This window comes from Propithecus coquereli, unplaced genomic scaffold (assembly GCF_000956105.1).
Source record: "Propithecus coquereli isolate 6110/MARCELLA unplaced genomic scaffold, Pcoq_1.0 Scaffold90, whole genome shotgun sequence".
In the NCBI taxonomy this organism is placed as follows: domain Eukaryota; kingdom Metazoa; phylum Chordata; class Mammalia; order Primates; family Indriidae; genus Propithecus; species Propithecus coquereli.
In genome coordinates, this window is record NW_012155285.1 from 770146 (window position 1) to 791504 (window position 21359).

At 37.0% G+C, this 21359-nt stretch overlaps 2 protein-coding genes across 2 annotated transcripts in view; both read right to left on the bottom strand.

The window, feature by feature from the left end:
* Window positions 1–12746, bottom strand: part of GLYATL3 (glycine-N-acyltransferase-like 3) — a 17808-nt gene extending 5062 nt beyond the window's left edge. The window contains exons 1-5 of the mRNA XM_012664641.1: window positions 12685–12746; window positions 8655–8771; window positions 5485–5592; window positions 4587–4713; window positions 757–883 (exon numbers count right to left, since the gene is read on the bottom strand). Of these exons, the coding sequence (XP_012520095.1) occupies window positions 757–883; window positions 4587–4713; window positions 5485–5592; window positions 8655–8732 (440 nt within the window). The 5' untranslated portion in view covers window positions 8733–8771; window positions 12685–12746. The remainder of the gene's footprint in view (window positions 1–756; window positions 884–4586; window positions 4714–5484; window positions 5593–8654; window positions 8772–12684) is intronic.
* A 6769-nt stretch (window positions 12747–19515) lies between these two features.
* Window positions 19516–21359, bottom strand: part of CENPQ (centromere protein Q) — a 19667-nt gene continuing 17823 nt past the window's right edge. The window contains exon 10 of the mRNA XM_012664668.1: window positions 19516–19994. Coding sequence (XP_012520122.1) covers window positions 19863–19994 — 132 coding nt within the window. The 3' untranslated portion in view covers window positions 19516–19862. The remainder of the gene's footprint in view (window positions 19995–21359) is intronic.

A 21359-nucleotide genomic window follows, 5' to 3' on the forward strand; every position in this document is an offset into this window, starting at 1 on the left:
TAATAATAACAATTTTTGAGAAGAAGCAATTGAGGTTTATAAAGGTTAAGCTGAAGGGAAAGGATTCGTAAATGACAGAGCAGACAGAGATTACAGAGTAAGAGAAAAGAAGAATGAAGATTAAAACCTAACAAATGTTTTGAAACATTGCATCCTGGAGTTGGACTTTTGGGGATTATTTCCTGGCTCTACAATTTACTCCTGTGTGTTACTTCAATTTACAAAGGGTTGAACAATAGGGTTAACAAAGGGTATAACAATAGTACCACTTTATAGGGTTGTGGAAAGGATTAAAGGGATAATATATTTAAAACATTTAATGCATGGCCCATAAGGGCTCAACATAAGTCAATTATATACCCCGAGGCCTGAAATAACAAAAGCAATAACAACTTTGGACTCAGACAATAGAGATTAATTAGAATTATTTGGGGGAGGACGACACCAACAAATGATTTTTTCCATGTATACTATGAAAATACAGCTATACTTATTTCACTTATAACTATGGAGAAAGACACTGATTTTATTTTCAACAAAATTATGAGCAGTCAAGCACAGGGGAGAGGAAAAGAATACACACACACACACACACACACATACACATACACACACTCTCACACACACATTTAGGCTCAATGGCCCAAATCCAAAGTGCCTAAACATTCTGTAATGATACTAAGTAGTCCAGTTACTGCTCTCTGTGCTTCTATAGTAGTCAGTCCTTCCCCAAATGCAGAACCTTGGTTTACGTACAGGAAACTGGTGTCTGGAAGAGTTGAAACAGGAGAAAAATGAACGGCCTTGAAGGAAGTTAGTTTTACATTCAACTGCTTTGCGTTGGCAACGGCTTTGGAGACATCATATAACTCACTCTGCAGCCCTGTATATAGAAAAACATAATTTAAAATGTGGCATTTTATTTGAAAAAGCAAAAAGGAAAATTTTGGCAGTATTTTTATGCTGAGTATCGTCAACATCACCAGTTTGCCACCTTGTATTACCCTAAGCACTATATATATTTACATAGGAATTATTACAAGCTAATTGGTGTCTGATTTTCAAATTTGGGGGGAATTTTCAAATTCTCATCATGTTGGCCACTGTGACTACCCCTCATGATCTTTCATGGAAATTTCTGATGAGAATATCGCATGGAAATTTGGAATATTTTGGGGGAGTTTTGATTTTTTTGACTCCTTAGACTAATATTAAGCTCCTCGAAGTTAGTGGCAATGTTTTATAGCTCTAAAAGTCTATGATCCACCATATAGCTAGAACCATAAAAGAGCTTAGACTTGTATGGTGTGGCAAATCCACCAAAGACTCTCTTCCAGGCTGTTGCCAGAATGGGCATTAGAGAATGTAAGGTGTAAACTCAGTGTTGGTGGGATTTATCTTGAATTTAACTCATCCAGATCCCACTAACTTGTCATAGCTATACTATTTTACCTATAAATCTTTTTTTTGAGACAGAGTCTCACTCTGTTGCCCAGGCTAGCATGCAGTGGTGTCAGCCTAGCTCACAGCAACCTCAAACTCCTGGGCTCAAGCGATCCTCTTGCCTCAGCCTCCCGAATAGCTGGGACTACAGGTGTGCACCATCACGCCTGGCTAATTTTTTTCTATTTTTAGTAGAGATGGGGTTTTGCTCTTGCTTAGGCTGGTCTCGAACTCCTGAGCTCGAGCAATCCTCCCACCTCAGCCTCCCAGAGTGCTAGGATTATAGGCATGAGCCAACATGCCCGGCTTACCTATAAATTTTTATTCAATACTTGTTACATATAAAGCACTGTGCTGGGCAATGCTTCACAGTCATACACAAAAATGGTACAGTCTCCATTCTAACTGTGGTTATATTAATAGTATAACTCCTTTCTCCACCCTTCCAAATCCCCATCTATTCTGTCCTTTCTAGTCTGTGCCTTGATTAATTGAACTCTCTAGAAACTGACTTTCCCTTTTCCTTCCATATCTAATGGCTTGTGTCCTCCCCTCTGGTGAGGCACTTCTCAGAGTGGCCCTGAGACTTGAAGGATACATGAGTGGGAAGGTACATTGAACACAGTGTGATATCTGAGCCTTGGCTCCTCCCTCAGGGAGTTAAGCCTCAGAAAAGATAAGCAAGTCTTCAAGTTAAAGCTATTAAAATTATGGATGCTCTGGCTGGCGTACTATATCATAACACTGAATTATATCTAAGGAATTCAAAAGACTGTGAGAAAGAACTAGGCAGTGCCAACCAAAGGTGTGGATGGTAGCTGAAGCAGAATTCCTTTCTCCCGAGTTAAATAGAACCAATTAATTTTTAAAACTTATTTAAATTGAAATATAAGAATATTTTTAACTTTTTTCTTCTTAATTGTTATGGGTACATAATAATTGTATATCTTTATAGGGTACATATGATGTTTTGATACAGGTATACAATGTTCCTAATACAAAGAAATGAACTAATTATTTTTAAAAGTCAGCTTAACACTTATTTTAAAAAACTTTTAAAATTATAAAATGTTTCATAGAAAACTGCATAAGACAAATGCATAACCTAATTTTCATATATTTTAACTACTACTAAAGCCACGAAATAGAAATTTAATAGCCACTTCTATTACCTCTCTCTCAATCACCATTTACTCTCCTCCACTAAAAATAACCAGTATCATAATTTTTATGGCAATCATTTCCTCATTTTCTTTATGGTTTCATTATCCAAGCATGTGTCCTTTATTTTGGCCTTTTTGTCTTGTAAATCTTTTAATCTTCATATTTTCCTTTAATTCCCATCTTTCTTGTTTTAATTCTTTCATTTTATTTGTTAAAAAATCCAGTGGTTTGCTGTGTAGTTTTCATAGTCTTGGATTTTGCTGATTACCTCTTCATGGTGTTGTTGACCACGTCCTTCTATCCTCTGAATAAGTTACCACTTTTAGTGAATGATTTTCTCCTTCCCCACAAGACAAAAGAACTTCCACATACTGCTCGGTCCCTGTCCACCTACCTCCTTAGAAGGGGAGGAGTCGCTAATTGGATAAGCTGGAACTCAGGACATTTATTAGACAAGTCACCAGTGGGCAGGCTTCTGAAACTTTCAGGTGAATACACATTCCTTCTCTTATCCACACAATCAGTAGGAAGCAGAAGAGCCTGGCCTGTCTGTGTAGCTATCCACTTTTTCACTTCCTGTCCTCACATGGCAAACACAAGACGTTTGGCTCCTCTGGGTATGTTAATGGGCTAAGCCTGATAACATATGGTTTATGAATGGCTTTTAGATGAAAAACAACAAAGGCATTCTTGTGCAGGGTGTGCCCTTCCTCTGGACACCCAGTGCTGAAGCAGCTCCACTGTCGAATGCTTGCTCTACAGTAGCCCAACTAGAATCTGTGACTGGAGTCTGCACTGTGGCAAAGGATAAAAGACTGCCCAGTCGTATGGGCAGTAGACAGGGTCTGAAGTTGCTCATGATTTGGGACGGTTATGGAAACAGAGGATTGATGATCTTTTTAGATGCTCTAATCAAGAATAGTAAAGATACTGATGACTTAGAAGATATATAATATTCCAAGGAGATTACAGTAATCAGCACAGAAGTCTATAGTCATGCAATTACATCAGAAGCCATAGGTAATGCCCAGGCTGACTTTCTTACTAAATGAGTGGCCTTCACCACTCCAGCTATATTACGTTCTACTAGTTCACATCTGTCCCCACCAAAGCTTCAGGAAGAATGATTGGGTCAATTTGGATAACGATGACTGATTCATGACTATCAGCTCAGCCTTCTGAAAAAAAAATGGCAATAGGAGGCATGTTTTCTCTATAATGACGGATTGAAGTGATTTAAGAATAGTAGGCCATCCACCCGAAGAATGGACATATTTGAAACTCGGACTTGGGGGTGAGGAGCAAGGGCAACATATGTAACCTAAACATCTGTACCCCCATAATATGCTGAAATAAAAAAAAAATAGTAGGTCAGAAGCGCCAAGATCTATTGAATTACTGCCATGATTTTTCACAGCAAGGAAGAGATTTCTTCATTTCCACATTAAAGTAATACTGGTGAGAATCATTTTTTCTAAATTGGCTAAGGGAGTGGTAGAACCATGTCTTACTTCTAATGAGCATAACTGGGATAGATCTATAAAGGTGAGAGTTCAGTGCTTCCTCCATAAGATCTTTTCAAGCATTTACAAATGCATTTTATACAACGGCCTAAGTCTTTAGGTTATGCATATGTGTTAGTCATTATTTGTAAATTTTCTGAGTGGATAGAAGCTTTTTCTTGTTAGAGGACTTCAGCTATATATGGTTGAAAAAACTTGCTGGACTTTATATTTCCAACACGGGGATCCGTACCTTCCTGTCAAATGATCAAGGAACTCATTTCACTGGAACAGTCATAAACAGCAACTTCATTGCCTATATCAATCCCAATCATTATGAAAAATGGGAAGAGTAAGTGGTACACTCAAGCACTGTATATACATCTCATATATATTAAGTACCTATCTATATCTATCTGATGTACACAATAAGAAGAAAAAAAGACTGCATAATGTATGTCTTGCACTTGACCTCACCTTGTATTTGAAAAACTTGGTCCCAGTTAATAACATCATGCTCTTCCAATAGCTGTCGGTAAGCCCTGACATCCTTGTAGAACACAGCATAGGCATTAGAATAATGGTCAAGGTTATCTGTCTCAGCCTAGGACAGAATACATAACCATAAAAACACAAACAATGTCTCAGGATAATCCAAATCTTAGATAAATTAGGTACCATTAGCTGGGCATACCTAGCTAATTTTCTGTTAACAAATTTAGCCACCTATAAAACAATGGCTAAGTGGAAATAAGGCTAATATGCCATAGTGAGGGAAAGAAGAGAACTTTTATGACTTTTACTTGATTTCTTTCCTCTGAGATTAGGAAAAGTTTTAAGACATCTATTTCACATTTTTCTAGGATTTATTTATTTATAAAAATAGAAAGTTTATAACTCAATGGATTCACCTCCAAGAATCAAAACTCTCAGAATCTTTCTAATGTGGTCAGGGCAGCACTTCTTTGACCACTTGAGCTCTGGCTTTTTCTCAGAGGCAGAACAGGGTGGACACTGTCTTCTTCAATCTTGTTCCATATTTACCCACATGACCAAAGCCGTCATAAGGAATCACCCACCCAGTGGAAAGATAGTATTTACAAATCAGCCGCGTGTGCTTCATGCTTCTAGATATTACAAAACGCTAAGGAAACACTTTATTGAACACGTCGGGACTGGAAGTTTTCCATGTTCTTGATACTCTGAAGCCAGTCAAATTCGAAACTAATTTGGAATATGGAATATTAGAAGCTAATTTGGAATACTAATTGGAATATGTACCATGGTAAGCTAATGTATATGGTTACTATGGTTATACTATCTCTGTTATCTAATCTTTCTTTCCAATCCTTTCTTTTTCCCTTTAAAACTGTACCTCTCTCTGTCGCCGGGTGATGACAGCTTTGAAGTCTGGCCATGAATCCAATACCACTTCCTTTTGGAAGGGATTCCCACGATTTATGTTCATCACTGCTCCATAAACCTGAACCAGAAAACCCAGAGGGACAAGCCAATCACACTATTAGCTGTTTCGGTTGCATATTACTCTCTTCACTTCTTGTTCTACTGTGCAATCCCGGTCATGAGAGGGGACATTATATATACACACATGCACAATATACACACATATAAACTTTTCTACTGTTATTTCATCAGTACACATGAAAACTGGTAAAAGTGTGAAATCCTATGAAAACCCTCTCCAAACCTACTTTTTGTTCACAGTACAATAGCGAGAAGTATTGGACTGATACAGGCTTACTAGAGTAGTGCTTGGCACATACGTCAGAAATAAATACTTGCTGAATGAATCAGAATATGATGTGCGGATTTAGGGCTTATACATATTTAAAAAGTTCCACAGAGAATCTTGATGCTCAGCTGCTTTTCAAGTTCATTTTATTATTTGAAAATAACCTGTGAAATGTAACTACTCCTTCAACTCTAAAATAAAATTAAATATCATTTGAGTTTGATACAGACCCAAATTAAAAAAAAACAAACAAAACTCTGCATCTCAGATTTTACAGAGCAAGGGTCTATAGCATTCCCTGAGGGTCGTAACTATGTTTCATTCATTATATCCAAGGAGCCTGACATAGCTGACTAAATGCTTGGTGACTGAACAACACTGGAGTAATGCTAGAATTCTCTTATGTGGCCTTTCACATTTTTTTCTCTATGAAGAAAGATGTCTATTCTACAAAACAATTTTTATATGTCTTGTGTGCTTACAGAGGTTGGAGAAAATTATAGGGATAATGAGGACTGCTAAGCTACAGGCCGATGTTCATAGCATTTTCATAATTAAAACAAACTGGAAACAACCTAGATGCCCAACAGTGGAATGAATAAATTGTGGCATAGTCACACTGTGGATTACAAAACAGCAGTGAAAACGAATAGATTGCTGCTACATGAAATCACTACAAATCTCACAAACATAATGTTGAGCAAAAGAAGCTAGATACAGAAAAGATACTATGATGTGATCCATTTACATTATATTCAAAACCAGGCAAAACTCAATTACAGCTTTGGAAGTAGGATAGTGGTCACTTTTGGGGAGTAGGAAGAGGCAATGGTTGGAAAGGAGCATTGCGGGTAGGAAGGAGCGGCTTGTGAAGTAGTGATTTTCCTGACTGAAGTGGATGCTACACAGGTATTTGCTTTGTGAAAATTCACTGAGCTACACAATTATATCGTGTGTACTTTCTAGTATCTGTTAGACTTCAATGAAATAATTTTTTTTTTAAATTATAAGGGCCCTGGAACCTACCTACATTTTATCTGCTTTATACATTGTCTTAATCCAAATCACTCACCTTTCATCAATGCCTAGAACATCATGCAACTTTCTTCTTTCTCACACAATCTGGGACTTCATTCAAATATCCTCATAGACTAGGTCTTTCCAAATTGAGTACAGCTTACATGAATGTGTAACGTGCATCACCCTAAGTGAAAATCCAAGAACTAAAGTATCCTTGAAGGGTCTTGCTTGTTCCTTTACTCTTTAAAGTCTGTGGCTGCTCATCTTACACACATAGAATGATGTTTGTTAAAACGGTTTCACGTGAGGAAACTGCACATACTTATTCCAGAATGTAGCCTAAATATGACTGGAATGTTCAGAAGGTTAAAAGGGAAAACCCCTTTCTATATTCACATTCTGAGAGGAAAAAAAACCGTAACTTGTTTGTATATGATTTAGAACCAACTGAAAGATCTGACATTGGTTAAAAACAAACAAACAAACAACAAATTCTTCCAATAGCTATTTATTCAAAGGGCAAGTGTTGAGTGGAGAGGAGGTGTGGCTAGAAGGAAGTAAAAATACTAGGCGAATGAGCAGACAGAGCTTGTGAAGGAGCTTTGGAAGGATATTTAATCACTTAAACACTACGCTGAGGTTACAAAATACAAAGCCACAAACTCCAAAGAATGGAGGAAGGGTAAATAAACAAAACTATATTTTCTTTAATTTCTTTTTATTCTCTAACATCTTTTATGATCCTAGAAAGGTCACTGAAACCTTTTTAGTTATCTCTGGCAAAAGAGTTAGCCAGACATGTTATTAAAGCAAAGTAGCTTTCCATCTTATTCCAGTAATTCACTTCAGGGTCAACATTCGACAGGGGAAAATGTGGGTTAGATTGTCCATCTGATACTTTTTTTAGCCAGATGATCCCAAATTATTACTCAGATTTTCCCTACCATGTACAGTTTAAACACAATCCATAGAGCAAGATGAACCAGATTCAATCAACATAGTATAGTGCATTAGAGGACTCTTTTGTTTGAATTTTCATATACATAGGGATTATCCAGGGTGTCTGTTAAAAATGAAGAACCCTGTTCTCTATTTTCAAAAATTCTGATTTGTTATGTCTCTCCTGGGTGATTTGCATGGCATTCGCATTTGAAAACCACTTTGTAGGGCAGTCTCACTGCTCAAGAAACTCAGCCTTCAAAGGCAATTTCATTGCATTTTGCACTTTCCTGCCAAGTACTAATTGTAACAGTTCTAATCTTACATTTATTGCAATCTTTGATTATTGACATCTTCCACAGTAGCACTGAGTTATCAGCAGGTCCTCCTGGATTTTAAAAGAGATAGGGACTTGATGACCAACAGAGCCACTGAGAAAACTTCAAAAATAAAGATCTTGAAAGAAACAAAAAATTTTATAACAATCCCTAAACTTCAGTTTACCTAGGTTGTATCCTCAACTGCAATGCTGCCAATTCATATTCTTCTGCCATTTAAAAAATTTTAGGACTCAAATTTACTTTAGAAATAATCTAGCCCAGCATTACCTAAATTTCCCTGAGTCATCAAGAATGACTATCAAAAGTAAAATTCCCCGGGCCTTCTCCATAATCTTTTCAATCGGTTTCTAGCACAAGGGGGCTGGGAAGCTGTAAGTTTAACAAATGCTCCTAGAGTCTTTTCAGAAAAAATGGGAAACAGCTGCAAATTTGACATTATTTTACAGATTAATGCCGTAAAGCAATAAAATAAAATTCTTAACTTTATAGTACCTTGAGTGATTCAGGAAAGCAACTCTTCAACATTTTCTCCAGCAGCATTAATTTGGTAGAACAGTTTAGCACCAACATCTTCTCTACGGCTCTTGCAATTCCACACCTAACTGGAAACTTGAAGGTAGGCATTTAATTTTTGCTTGTTAACATTTGAATCTATTTAGGAATATCCTTGCAGTCCTGTTTTCATTGAGTACAACTCTGACTGCCATTGATCCCTTAGGAGAGGCGAAAATGAAGATGGGGAGGCACTGGGATGGGTAAACCAGACTAACCCAGTGAACACGTGGAAATGGAGTGGTAAAGACCTAATCCTGGATAGATGTGAGTATCGATACTGGATTAAGTCTTTCTGTTAGACACATTTATTGCACTCTATACTCTTCCTTCGGGGCACTAATAACAGTTGTAATTTTACATTTATTTGTGTTTTCTTTAAGTCTGTCTGAAGGAGCCTATGAGCTGCATGAAGGTAGGGCCCACGTCTGCTCTGTGCTCCCCTGTATCCACAGCACCTGCCACAGGGCCTGGCACATAGGAGGGACATTCTAAATAGTTTGTGAATGGGTAACATGAAACTCAGGGTAAGAATCTTGAGTGAAGTAGGAAAACTCCTTTTTTACAATGTGGGACAAAGACTAGAGAAAGACTTGAGTAGGTCAGGTGGTTATGAGGAACAACTTGGAGAGAAACAACTAGATTGATGAATCAGATGTGGGCAAAGGCTGAGCCTTATTTTAGCCAGACATCATTAGGGAAAGAAGAAGGGCCTAAATATTATATAATGTATGCAAACTCATTCATTCCCATGCACTTAACATTTTTTAGATTTTGATGCTTCAACTCCCCTGCTTTGCTCCCAAGAAAACTTTTCTCCCCAATATTCCAATCAGGGCTTGACTGAATTAAAGAAAAAAAAAATTCCTACAGTCAATGTAGTGAAGTTTGTCTACTTACACTTAGCAGTCGGGCACCAGGAAGGCAAAGATAGCTCAGCTAGACACGAGAACCTGGTGCTTTTGGGGTTATGGTGGAGAGCTGGGATCACTCCTTTACAACACATTTTACAAGTAGAGAACACTACTTGATTTCCCTGTGTGGCATGCCCATGTGACTACATGATACCCTGAATGTTCAATTGTGATCTACCCCAAATCTACTATAAACCTCTATCATGTACTTTATGTGAGTCTGAACTTCTAGAAGCATATTATCAAGCCTATGGGTTCTGGTTCACTGAGTGGAACACTTGAGGTATTTGTGTTCTCTATAAGCAATATTAAGGGTCAGCATAGCCCCAGAAAGTCAGGAGGCTTTTGGACTTTCATACTAACAGTCTGGACCAATATTAGAAAGTTTGAAAAGATTGAGTTTCCATATTTTAGGACGGTGAAGAAAGAAGTGTAGCCATCATCTTTTCACTCTTGTATCTGCTTGACTTTTCACTCATTTGTGTCACTTCTAAATTTTAAATTTTAGTAGATACTTATTTTAAACATATTTATTCTAATTAAATATCTCTTGATAGAAAATGAGGGGCAGTAGGTTATGAATCTCTGAATTAGGTTTGATATCTAGAGATCTTTTTATGCCCTAATATTTAGCAAAGTAGCTAATGCAAAGAGTAGGAATTATAAGTATTTGTTGATGATTTGCTTATTTATTACCTGTTTTTTTCCCTGAAGGATCTAAAACTATTTATGAAAATAGGTAAAATATAAGAAAAATTAAATGTATATTAAAATTCAGGCAAGAGGAAAAATAGAGGGACAAAGAAATATGGAGTCAAGAATAAGGTTAGTATGCAGAACATGGAATATAATCCTGTGTTTACAGTTGATCCTTTTTATTGATGGATTCATTCCATATTTGCAAACTCACCTGCTCACTAAAGTTTATTTGTAACCCCCAAATGAATACTTGCAGCACTTATGCAGTCACTTACAGACATGCACAGAGCAGCAACAAAATTGAATCTCCTAACACACGTTTCCAGCTAAGGCTGAACAGGGCACATTCTGCCTTCTTGCTTCAGTTTTCGTACTGTAAGCAAGAGTCCTGTTCTTCGTCTATTTAGTGCCATGTTTTTCAAATGTTTGTGCTTTTTGTTGGTGATTTTGCTGTTTAAAATAGTGCATAGTGTTTAAGTGCTGTTTAAGTATTTCTAAGTGCAAAAAGGCTGCGATGTGCCTTACAGAGGGAAAAATATGGGTTAGATAAGTTACTTTCAGGCATGAGTTACAATGCTCTTGAATCAACAATACATATTAAATAACGTGTCTTTCTACAAAAATGCAAATAAAATAAGGTTATGTATTAACCTGAAGACCAAAATATATGTGACCAGAGGCTTCCTCCAGGAATCTAACTATTTCTACCAGTAGCTATGTTTCAGTACTAAGATAGTGTAATTTCACTGAACATAGCTACCACAAACAATGAGAATCCACTGTACTGGCAGGAGGTCAAAGGCCATTTTTTTTTTTTTTTTTTTTTTAGAGACAGAGTCTCACTCTGTTGCCCTGGCTAGAGTGAGCGCCGTGGCGTCAGCCTAGCTCACAGCAACCTCAGACTCCTGGGCTCAAGCGATCCTCCTGCCTCAGCCTCCCGAGTAGCTGGGACTACAGGCATGCTCCACCATGCCAGGCTAATTTTTTCTATATATTTTTAGTTGTCCAGATAATTTCTTTCTATTTTTTAGTAGAGATGGGGTCTCGCTCTTGCTCAAGCTGGTCTCGAACTCCTGAGCTCAAACAATCCACCCGCCTCGGCCTCCCAGAGTGCTAGGATTACAGGCATGAGCCAAGAGGCCATTTTTGACTCTAGATTTTCTAGCAGTTCACACAAAGAGAAACAAACATTATTAGTTACATAATTCAGTTTGCCCATAAAATTATCCTTGCTTTCTTTTCCCTAGCTTGCTCTTTCACTTATACCGTCTCTAAAGTCCAGTTATCTAACTTCTTAATAGTCAAAACTCTTCTCAATCAGGCCCAACCTACCTTTAAGACTATACTCTTGCAATTCACAAACATTGCTCAGGGTTACAAATTAAAATCAGAGAGACATTTCCCCCGTGAGTTCACACAGAGAAGACACCGTAATTTATGCACAACATTTGACAATAACTTTGCAGTGAACAGTGATGAATCTCATAGAGATCTTTCATTAAAAACAAAGATTTTTTTTAAGTGCCACAAAACAGAATGTAGAAATTCTCATAGATGCAGAAAATATTTTTTTACACACTTTTGAATTGTATTAGAAAGTTATAACAACAATTTTAACTCCAAAAACTACAGGATCAGAATGTCATATCCTTACTACTCAATTACCACTCAATTACAGTATGTGTTCCTGTTCTGGATTGCCGATAATCAGTATGTGTTATAGAACAGAAAGTTAAAGATTTGTAACTCCTTTGATCAAACTATCAACAACAGACTCACTGAGTGTTTGTCAAGGAAAATAACAATGCTCATGTAAGTTTTAGGAAGTGAAGTTTCTTTGGGGCATTTGAGTGTTATCAACACAGAGCAAGCATCTAAAATATTTTATTAATTTATATTAAGCATACAATCAAAGCATGACACTCTCCTGGGAGACTTGTGTTTCTTATAAACAAAACATAAGATCTCTGTTTTTATAATGTAATTCACCATTTACATTACAATGGTGGGCATTTGTTAACAAGGAGAGTTATTTTAGCACTTGCAATCCAATGCTAGTAATAATTTTTCATCTTGTAGGATTTTTGTTTGGCGAGAACAACCCTCTTATCTGTTGCTCTTGTTGTGCCCATATCACAATGCAAAGAATATTGTTATACTTCATAATGCTTATTTTTCTCGTGTCAAAATTTAACAGTAAAAAAACAAAACAAAAACAAAATATATCTTTTCCTCTAAACCTATTTATATTCTTTTTGTATAAGGTTGAGTTTCATCTCTCCTCTATTTCTCCCACTCCTTCCTGAAATTATAAACTGATGACTTGGAATTTATTATTTTAATGAATAAATGCTTACCTGCTGTTGAGTGTTCGGTTTGAAACTGAGGGTTTTCACTTGTGTATCAGTGCAGCGGCTCCTTCTATATAAATGGTAAGTTCATTCTTCAAGGCTACTTCTCTAATTAGTCCTTAGCGAAAAGAGGAGGGAGAGGGAAAAAAGTGCCCACACCTGTGAAAGGGGAGGGGTTATGGTGAAAGTCGGTCAGGTGAAAATCATTTCACATACAGCACAGCCCTTTCTGCTTCATCTCTTCTTTCCTGTCACCTTCAGGCTTGTGGTGTAAGAGCCAACAAATACTAATCTTGATTTAGAGATGGACATTTTCTAAAACCCATCTATTCATTAGGATCTCATGGAAAACATATAGGAATGGGACTCAGGCAAATGGGGGTACAATGAGAAAATAATATTGACGTTTTGTCCCTTTAGGTACTTTTACCTCTTCTGAAGATTTTGCTACCCTAAACTTCCAAGGCTGAAAGGGGGTAATCTCTAAAGAAGATACTTGTGGAAATGAGAGTAATTTTGAGAATTTTAATTTCTTCACCCTATGCTTTTTTTTTTATTTCAGCATATTATGGGGGTACAGATGATTAGGTTACGTATGATGCCCTTGCCTCCCCTCCCCACCAAGTCCGAGCTTCAAGTGTGTCCATTCCCCGGGAGGTGCGCATAGCACTCATTGTTTGTGCATATGCCCGTCCCCTCCTCCCACCTCCCCCTGCCCAACATCCGATAAATGTTACTCTTATGTGTGCACTTAAGTGTTGATCGGCTAATACCAGTTTGATGGTGAGTACATATGGTGCTTGTTTTTCCATTCTTGGGATACCTCGCTTAATAGAATGTGTTCCAGCTCTATCCAAGAGAATACAAGAGATGCTATATCACCGTTGTTTCTTAAAGCTGAATAGTACTCATGGTATACATATATGCTTTTAAATGAAAAGTCATTTCGAGTTTACTCACTTCCTTCAAGTGGCCACAATTTCAACCACCAAATAAGTATTTACTTAGACATCTCGGCACACAATACCTGAGTCTCGGAATAACAAGCATGACAGATGTCTCAACGGCCCATGCAGAGTGCTTCAATTTGAACGTGGCCGCATGGGAGGATTCTGTTTACCATCTTTGTATTTCATAAAATGGTAAGTTAGGACATTTTTTACTAGAAGTTAGGGCATTCTTTACTGAGCTAAGTAATGCAATGGGCAGTTGGTAAAAGTGACTGGAGAAATTGTATTAGATGGCAATTACTGGAAGTCAAAATAAGAGTGTTTTTGATCCTAATGTATTGATAACTTTTTTAAAAAAGACGTCATTGAGAGCAACATACACCTGTTTGTGGCCTAAGAAGCCTTCATAAATATGGTGTTTTGTGAATATTGAGTGAAATTAAAAAAAATTAAACAGAAGCTGTTATTTGTAGAACAGAAACTCTTTTAGATATTAAGTACAATATCCTAGGGAAGACTTTAAAAAGTTAGAGGTCAGGGTATTTTTTTTTTTTTTTTTTCATTTCAAGGTCAGGTTATTTACGGACTCTGAGAGACATATAAATGTTTCCCCAAATTTAGATTACATCCTGTTTCCAAGTGCATTAAAAACAGAAACTTAAGTTTGTCGTTCTCTATAAAACATCAGAACTAATTAGAACAGTTGCTTTCCACCTGAAGGAAAAATAACCAAAATTATATCCGGAAAAATTCACGGATTTGTACTTTGCTGTGATAGGATTTACTCATTAGATTCAGTAGCCCCTTCTAGTGGCAGCTCATCAGAAAATTCCTAAGTCAAAGTTTTAATCATTCTTTTCACTTCCTAGTTTTATCATTTACTATTTTCAGATCTTAAGACAGTTACTTAGCCACCTGGTGCCTCAGTTTCTTCACCTGCAGGGTGAAGATAATGTTAGTAGGTTTAATCCCTGTAGGATTGTCATTAAGGTTAAACATCAGCATGAATACACGTAACGTATATGTGCAATGGGGTTATAACAGTGTCTGGCATATAGCAAGCACTCAATAAATATCAGCCATTTCTATCATTGCTATCATTGTCATATGTCCCTGTTGTCCCATTTGAAAACTTACATTAAGTTTAAAAACCTCCTTGGGGGTGGAAACGGGGTGAAACTGGCTAGCACACATTTATTTCTATTGGTTAAAAAACGAACAATTTCATTTTAAAAATGTACTCTAGTCTTACTGGATTTAGAAAATGTCTCTCCTTTGTCTTCCTCTTTGTCTGATTTTAACAACTATAACCAATCTTTGGATATGGTTGCTACGGCAACTTCAGAGCCCTGCTAACAGCAGAGACCACTTTAACGAACAGAGCAACACCTAAGCCAAGAGAAAGTGGTTCTGTGGTAGTTTAGTAGTGAAAAAATACATTCAAAAACAGCAGCTCTTAACCAGAAAAGCTAATTAGAACACAGAAATGGCTCAGTCACTTTTCGACATGATAAACCCCAACTGAGAAATACAAATTTCTCTCTGCGTTTGCCTTCCTTCTTTCCTTTCTTTCTCAAAGCTAAATATTTCTTGACAATGAAGGAAACATGAGAGGCTTTAGACATGTTTAGAGACTAAGCCAATTCAAATACTAATTTTGACAGGTGCAACTGCATATTTTGGCAAACAGAGAATGCCAAGAAATTCTATCCAACCAAATAAAAGAAAATAAATCCCTTAATTTTAGGTTCCAGTGCAGTTGTCTCACATTTAAATAAAACCTGTTTGTTAAACATATGCCCAGCTGAAATTTGAGGAAAATGGAGGAGCTTATATAAAGTAAGAATTTTAAATGACTGACATTACACTAAGGTTCTGCAACGTATCTGTACAGCCTGCCTCTCAAAAGCTATCCCAATTTATCTTCTTCCTTCAGCAAAATTACTGGGTGCCCATTTTCAATAATAAGTATGTTCCGTAATTTTCCTTTTCAACTTTTTCCAGTCTTTGTTAATCTGATAGGTGAAAACATTTGTTTTAATTTGTATTTAAGTGGTTATTATAAGGTTGAACATCTTTCAAATACTTAAGATGTTCAAATATATCTTCCTTTGAGAATTGCTCATTTTCCTACTGGTATTTAACCTTTTTGTTACTGATATTTTAGAGCTCTTTATTAATAAGGGTTTTATTTCTTTGTTTTCTATATGTAGATGTTTTCCGGTCTGTGCTGTGTATTTGGCTTGGTTTTGGGTTTTTAAAAATCTTATTTTACAAAGCTGGTTTATGTAATGACCTTTTTTTCACCTTTATGGTTTTAGTTTTGCTTATATGATATGTAATAGGGCTTTTACTACCCTGACATCCACTATTCATTCATAATTTCTTCTTAGTTTATATTTTTATGTTTATTTACTTGGAATCTATTTTGGCATAAAGTGGGAATATTAACTGTGCTCCACCCTCTCCTCCTGTGGGGTTAGCCAGTTTTCTCAAGACCATTTATTGAATTATATATATTTTTCTGCATTTCATTTGAAATGTGATTTTTATTATATTTTTACACAATTTCCCTCTATTCTTAAATATGTGTCTTTTTTAGAATTTAAAGTTTCTGGCATTGGCACTTATCAGTCACTAGAGAAGAGATGCATCATAGGTGGCATGGCCTGTGCACGGGGGAACATAGATTGGTGAGGATACTACCTAGGGATACTGTTATCTGAATTATTGGGACCATATACAGTTGAAGTTTATTTGGATCTGTAATTAACTCTTAAATTCTTCACAAAGAGTACACCAAAATGCAGCCTTTAAGAAATATCGTATATGTTTTGGATTGCCTGCTACCTAACAGAAGATATCGTAGATCTCTCAAAGTTACGTTATAAGCTATAAGAGGGTAGTATGGCCAGTTAATGCAGGGTGAAGAACTATCACTCAGCAACAATGGTCAATTAAAAGTCTGGTTGACTTTCAATAATCTGTTAAGTATTAAGTCTGGTGCAAAAGTAATTGCAGTTTTGTACCCTGAATTTTAAATCATTATAATTAGGCTCAAACACATCTTTATTAATCAAAATAGGAAATAGCACAATCAACACATTTTTGACAACGAGAAGTAAGTTTGTTTATTCCTGTAGCATAAAAATCCGTGCTTCAGGATCCCAGGAACTCTTGGAAAGTGTTTTCTGCATCCTGCTGGTTGTGGAAGCGTTTTCCATGCAAAAAGTTGTTGAGGTACTTGAAGAAGTGGTAGTTGGTTGGCGAGAGGTCAGGTAAGTATGGCGGATCAGGCAAAACCATAGCCCAATTCGTTCAATTTTTGAAGCGTTGGTTGTGTGACTGTAGTGGAGAAGAATTGGGCGTTTTTTCTTGACCAATACCAGCTGCAGGAGTTGCAGTTTTCGGTCCATCTCATTGATTTGCTGAGCACACTTCTCAGATGTAATGGTTTCACTGGGATTCAGAAAGCTGTAGTGGATCAGACCAGCAGCAAACCACCAAACAGTGACCATGACCTTTTTTGGGTGTAAGTTTGTCTTTGGGAAGTGCTTTGGAGCTTCGTCTCAGTCCAACCACTGAGCTGGTCGTTGCTGGTTGTTGTATAAAATCCACTTTTCGTCACATGTCACAATCTGATTGAGAAATGGTTCTTTGTTGCGTACGATAAGAGAAGATGACACTTCAAAACGATGATTTTTTTTTTTCTTTTGAGACAGAGTCTCACTGTGTTGCCCGGAGTAGAGTGCCGTGGCATCATCCTTGCTCACAGCAACCTCAAACTCCTGGGCTCAAGCGATCCTCCTGCCTCAGCCTGCCGAGTAGCTGGGACTACAGGCATGCGCCACCATGCCCGGCTAATTTTTTCTATGTATTTTTAGTTGTCCAATTAATTTCTTTCCTCTTGCTCAGGCTGGTTTCGAACTCCTGAGCTCAAACAATCTGCCCACCTCGGCCTCCCAGAGAGCTAGGATTACAGGTGTGAGCCACCGCGCCCGGCCGATTTTTTTGATTTTTGGTCAGCTCATGAGGCATCCACTTACTGAGCTTTTTCACCTTGCCAATTTGCTTCAAATGCCGAACAACCTAGAATGGTCGATGTTGAGTTCTTCAGCAACTTCTCGTGTAGTTGTGAGAGGATCAGCTTCAATGATTGCTCTCAATTGGTTGTTGTCAACTTCCGCTGGCTGGTCACTGTGCTCCTCATCTTCAAGGCTCTCATCTCCTTTGCAAAACTTCTTGAACTGCACTGTATGTTTGTTAGCAGTTCCTGGGCCAAATGCGTAGTTGATGTTGTGAGTTGTCCCCGCTGCTGTATGACCCATTTTGAACTCAAATAAGAAAATCACTCGAATTTGCTTTTTGTCTAACATCATTTCCATAGTCTAAAATAGATATAAACACCAGTAAGTCATTTAGCAAAAAAACATAAAGCAAAAAACGTACATTAAAATTATGTATAACATAACCACATTTAAGAATGTATTCCTATATCAAATGGCAAATTTTGAAGATGCTAAAACTGCAATTACTTTTGCACCAATCTAATGGATGTTCTGAGAGAACCAGCAAAGGTTTAATGCAACTCCTCCCTCCCCACCAAAAGCTACTAGAAATGTCATGATCAATGTTAAGAATCAATGAATTAGGGGTTTACTAGTCATTCTAAAAACATGAAGCTTTAAGTTTCCAAGTGAAGGGTTTTTAAGACTGTCAATGGAAAAAGACCAAACTCTGTAAAATAATTTTAAAGAGATTTACTCTGAGCCAAATTTGAGGACCATGACCCGGAGCCATGCCCAAGAGGTCTTGAGCAGTGGACTCGCTGAGGTTGGGTTACAGTTTGGTTTTATACATTTCGGGGAGACAGGGGTTACAGGTAAAGTCATAAATCAATACATGGGAGGCATACATTGGTTTGGCCCGAAAAGGTGGGCCATCTCGAAGCAGGTGCTTACAGGTTATAGGTGAGTTTAAAGATTCTTTGGCTTGTAATTGGTTAAAGACATGAAGCTTTGTCTAAAGGCGTGGAATGTTTCAACATAAGGAGCTGTTTATCAGAGATAAGCCTCTGGACATAGATTTGTTGTGTAAATTGAGGACCTGCAGGTTTGTCTGTGTACCCTTAGGCCTGTTAATGGGTTACAAAGGATGTCCCCAAGAAGGGAAGGGGGCATGATAAGGCATGTCTGACCTTCTTCCTCCTGGCAGGCAATTTAGTTTCAGGAGATTCCTTTGGCCATGAAGGGGGTCCATTTAGTCAGCCAGTGGCGGGGGTGAGCCTTAAAATTTTATTTTAGTTCACAAGACATTTTGTAGTATCTTTAATTTTTAGTCTCTTTGCCAGGGTTCTTTTCCTAAAGACTTTCTTTCCCTCCATCCTCCATTACCATTATTTCTTACGTAGATATTGCTTTTGACCCTTTCACTCAGCTGCCCAGGATCCCCATAATGTTATCTCCCTCATTACAATGAGCATTAAAATCCAACTTGTTTAACTATGGGTGCGCTCCTGGTGGTGTCTGCCTGAAGGGTATTAACAGAATTATGGCATCTTCTAAATTAACTGACACGATAATTGAAAGAAAAAATAATAAAATTGCAGTTATTTTATTTTATTTTACAAGTACAAGTATGCTTTCATGACAGTAGAAAATAAACTTTCAACATCTATTCACTAACCAACCAAAGAAATAAAATGTTGATGTGACCTCCAAAGTTAAACATACCTGGCAAATCTTAACTAGTTCATAAAAAGACTAGGGAGTTAGGTGAAAAAGTGAAGGCCTTTGAAAAAGTGAAGGCCTTTCAACTTCCAGATGATCAGACAGAAAATGCAAACCATTAGTACAGAATGAGTGATAGCAAACACCTGAGCTTATATACTAGGTACTGTACATAATTTACATACCACAATTCCATACTTAACCAATAAATGAGCTCCATTTAACCATTATAAACTCTTAGAGCATGACTTCTTGTTTAATGGTTTTAGGCAAATAATTGCAGATACAACAATATAAATGTTGATTTCCTAGATTTGGCAACTGCTAAAAAGAGTTTTCAGAAATCCATTAGATGCTAATGATAGATCTACAGAAGCTAATTTTAAAGTGCATATCAGGGGATAAATCCTGCAGAAGCCTCAGCCTCTGTAATATCATCATGGGTTAATAGTTTTATAAATTCATAAACATTAAATTAATATGGAGCAATCTAAAAAAAAACTCTTCAAGTGGCATCCAGTTTCTTATAGGCTTCTTCAATGAACGTTAACATGTTCTTAATCTGGGGTGAATTATGAAGAATATTCAAGTCCTTTAGAAGAGCATTCTGGTTTGGAATTAGCGTCAAAATTTCTTTCTGTGGGTAAGATAGTATAATTAGTTGTTAGCAATTTATGAAAAATGTCAAAGGTATGTTATTTAGAGAGCATGGCACCCACCACCCAACGTCAAGTACCAACCCCCAACTTCAATAATCATCAATTTATGGTCATTCTTCTTTCAAATCTATCTTTTCCTCCTCTCCCCATTCCTGCTCCTTTTCACCACTGGAGGATGATAGACAGGAAAATTTTAAATTATTTTTTGCGAAAGCATGAAGACTTTCCACTGGCTTAAACATTTACACTATAATATGTACTGGGTCCTTTGAAGAAAGATTTATTAATTATCAGTGTGGAGTTTACTATAAGACAGTGGTTTTTTCTAAGGAGTTATATGTCACTGTCAGAAGCATAAACAAAAGCAACTGTCAATATTTATTTACTGAAATGTGTCTTACAATTATGACTATACAAATCTGTAAAGATATATGTACAAGGGTGTACCCAGTATTATCTGAAATACAAAAAATTATTTATTTCCATCAGTAATTTAAAAATTATATTATAAATCCATGAAATGGAATGTTATATAGCTACCAAAAAGAATGAGAGCTCTGTATGAACTGACAAGGAAAGACATTCACTATATAGTCAAATGAGAACAGTAATTTGCCAAATAGTTTGTATCAGGATTCCATTTACAAAAAGAAAGAAATAGGACACAATGTTTTATATATAGGCAATGCATAACTGGTGATATACAGGCATATCTTGTTTTATTGTTCTTTGGTATATTGCCCTTCCCAGACACTGAGTTTTTTACAAATTGAAGGTTATGGCAACCCTGCATTAAGTCTATCAGTGCCATTTTTCCAACAGCATGTGCTCACTGCATGTCTCTGTCACATTTTGGTAACTCTCATAATATTTAAAACTTTCTCATTATTTTATCTGTTATGGTGATCTGTGACCAGTGATTTTTGATGTTACTATTATAATTATTTTTAAGGTGACATGAATTGCACCCATATGAGATGGCAAACTTAACTGATAAATGTGTGTGTTCGGACCACTCCACTGACTGGCTGTTTCCCCATCTCTCTCCCTCTCTTCAGGCCTCCCCATTCCCTGAGACAACAATATTGAAATGAGGCCACGTAATAACACTACAATAACTTCTAAGTGTTTAAGTGAAAGGAAGTTGCCATGTCTTTCACTTTAAATCAAAGCTATTAAATAGAAGTGATTAAACTCAATGAGGAAGGCACATCAAAAGCTAAGACAGGCTAAACGCATCAAAAGCTAAGACAGGCTAAATGCTAGGCCTCTTGTACTATACAGCCAAGTTGTGAATGCAAAGAAAAGTTTTTTTTTTTTTTTTTTTGTTTAAGAGACAGGGT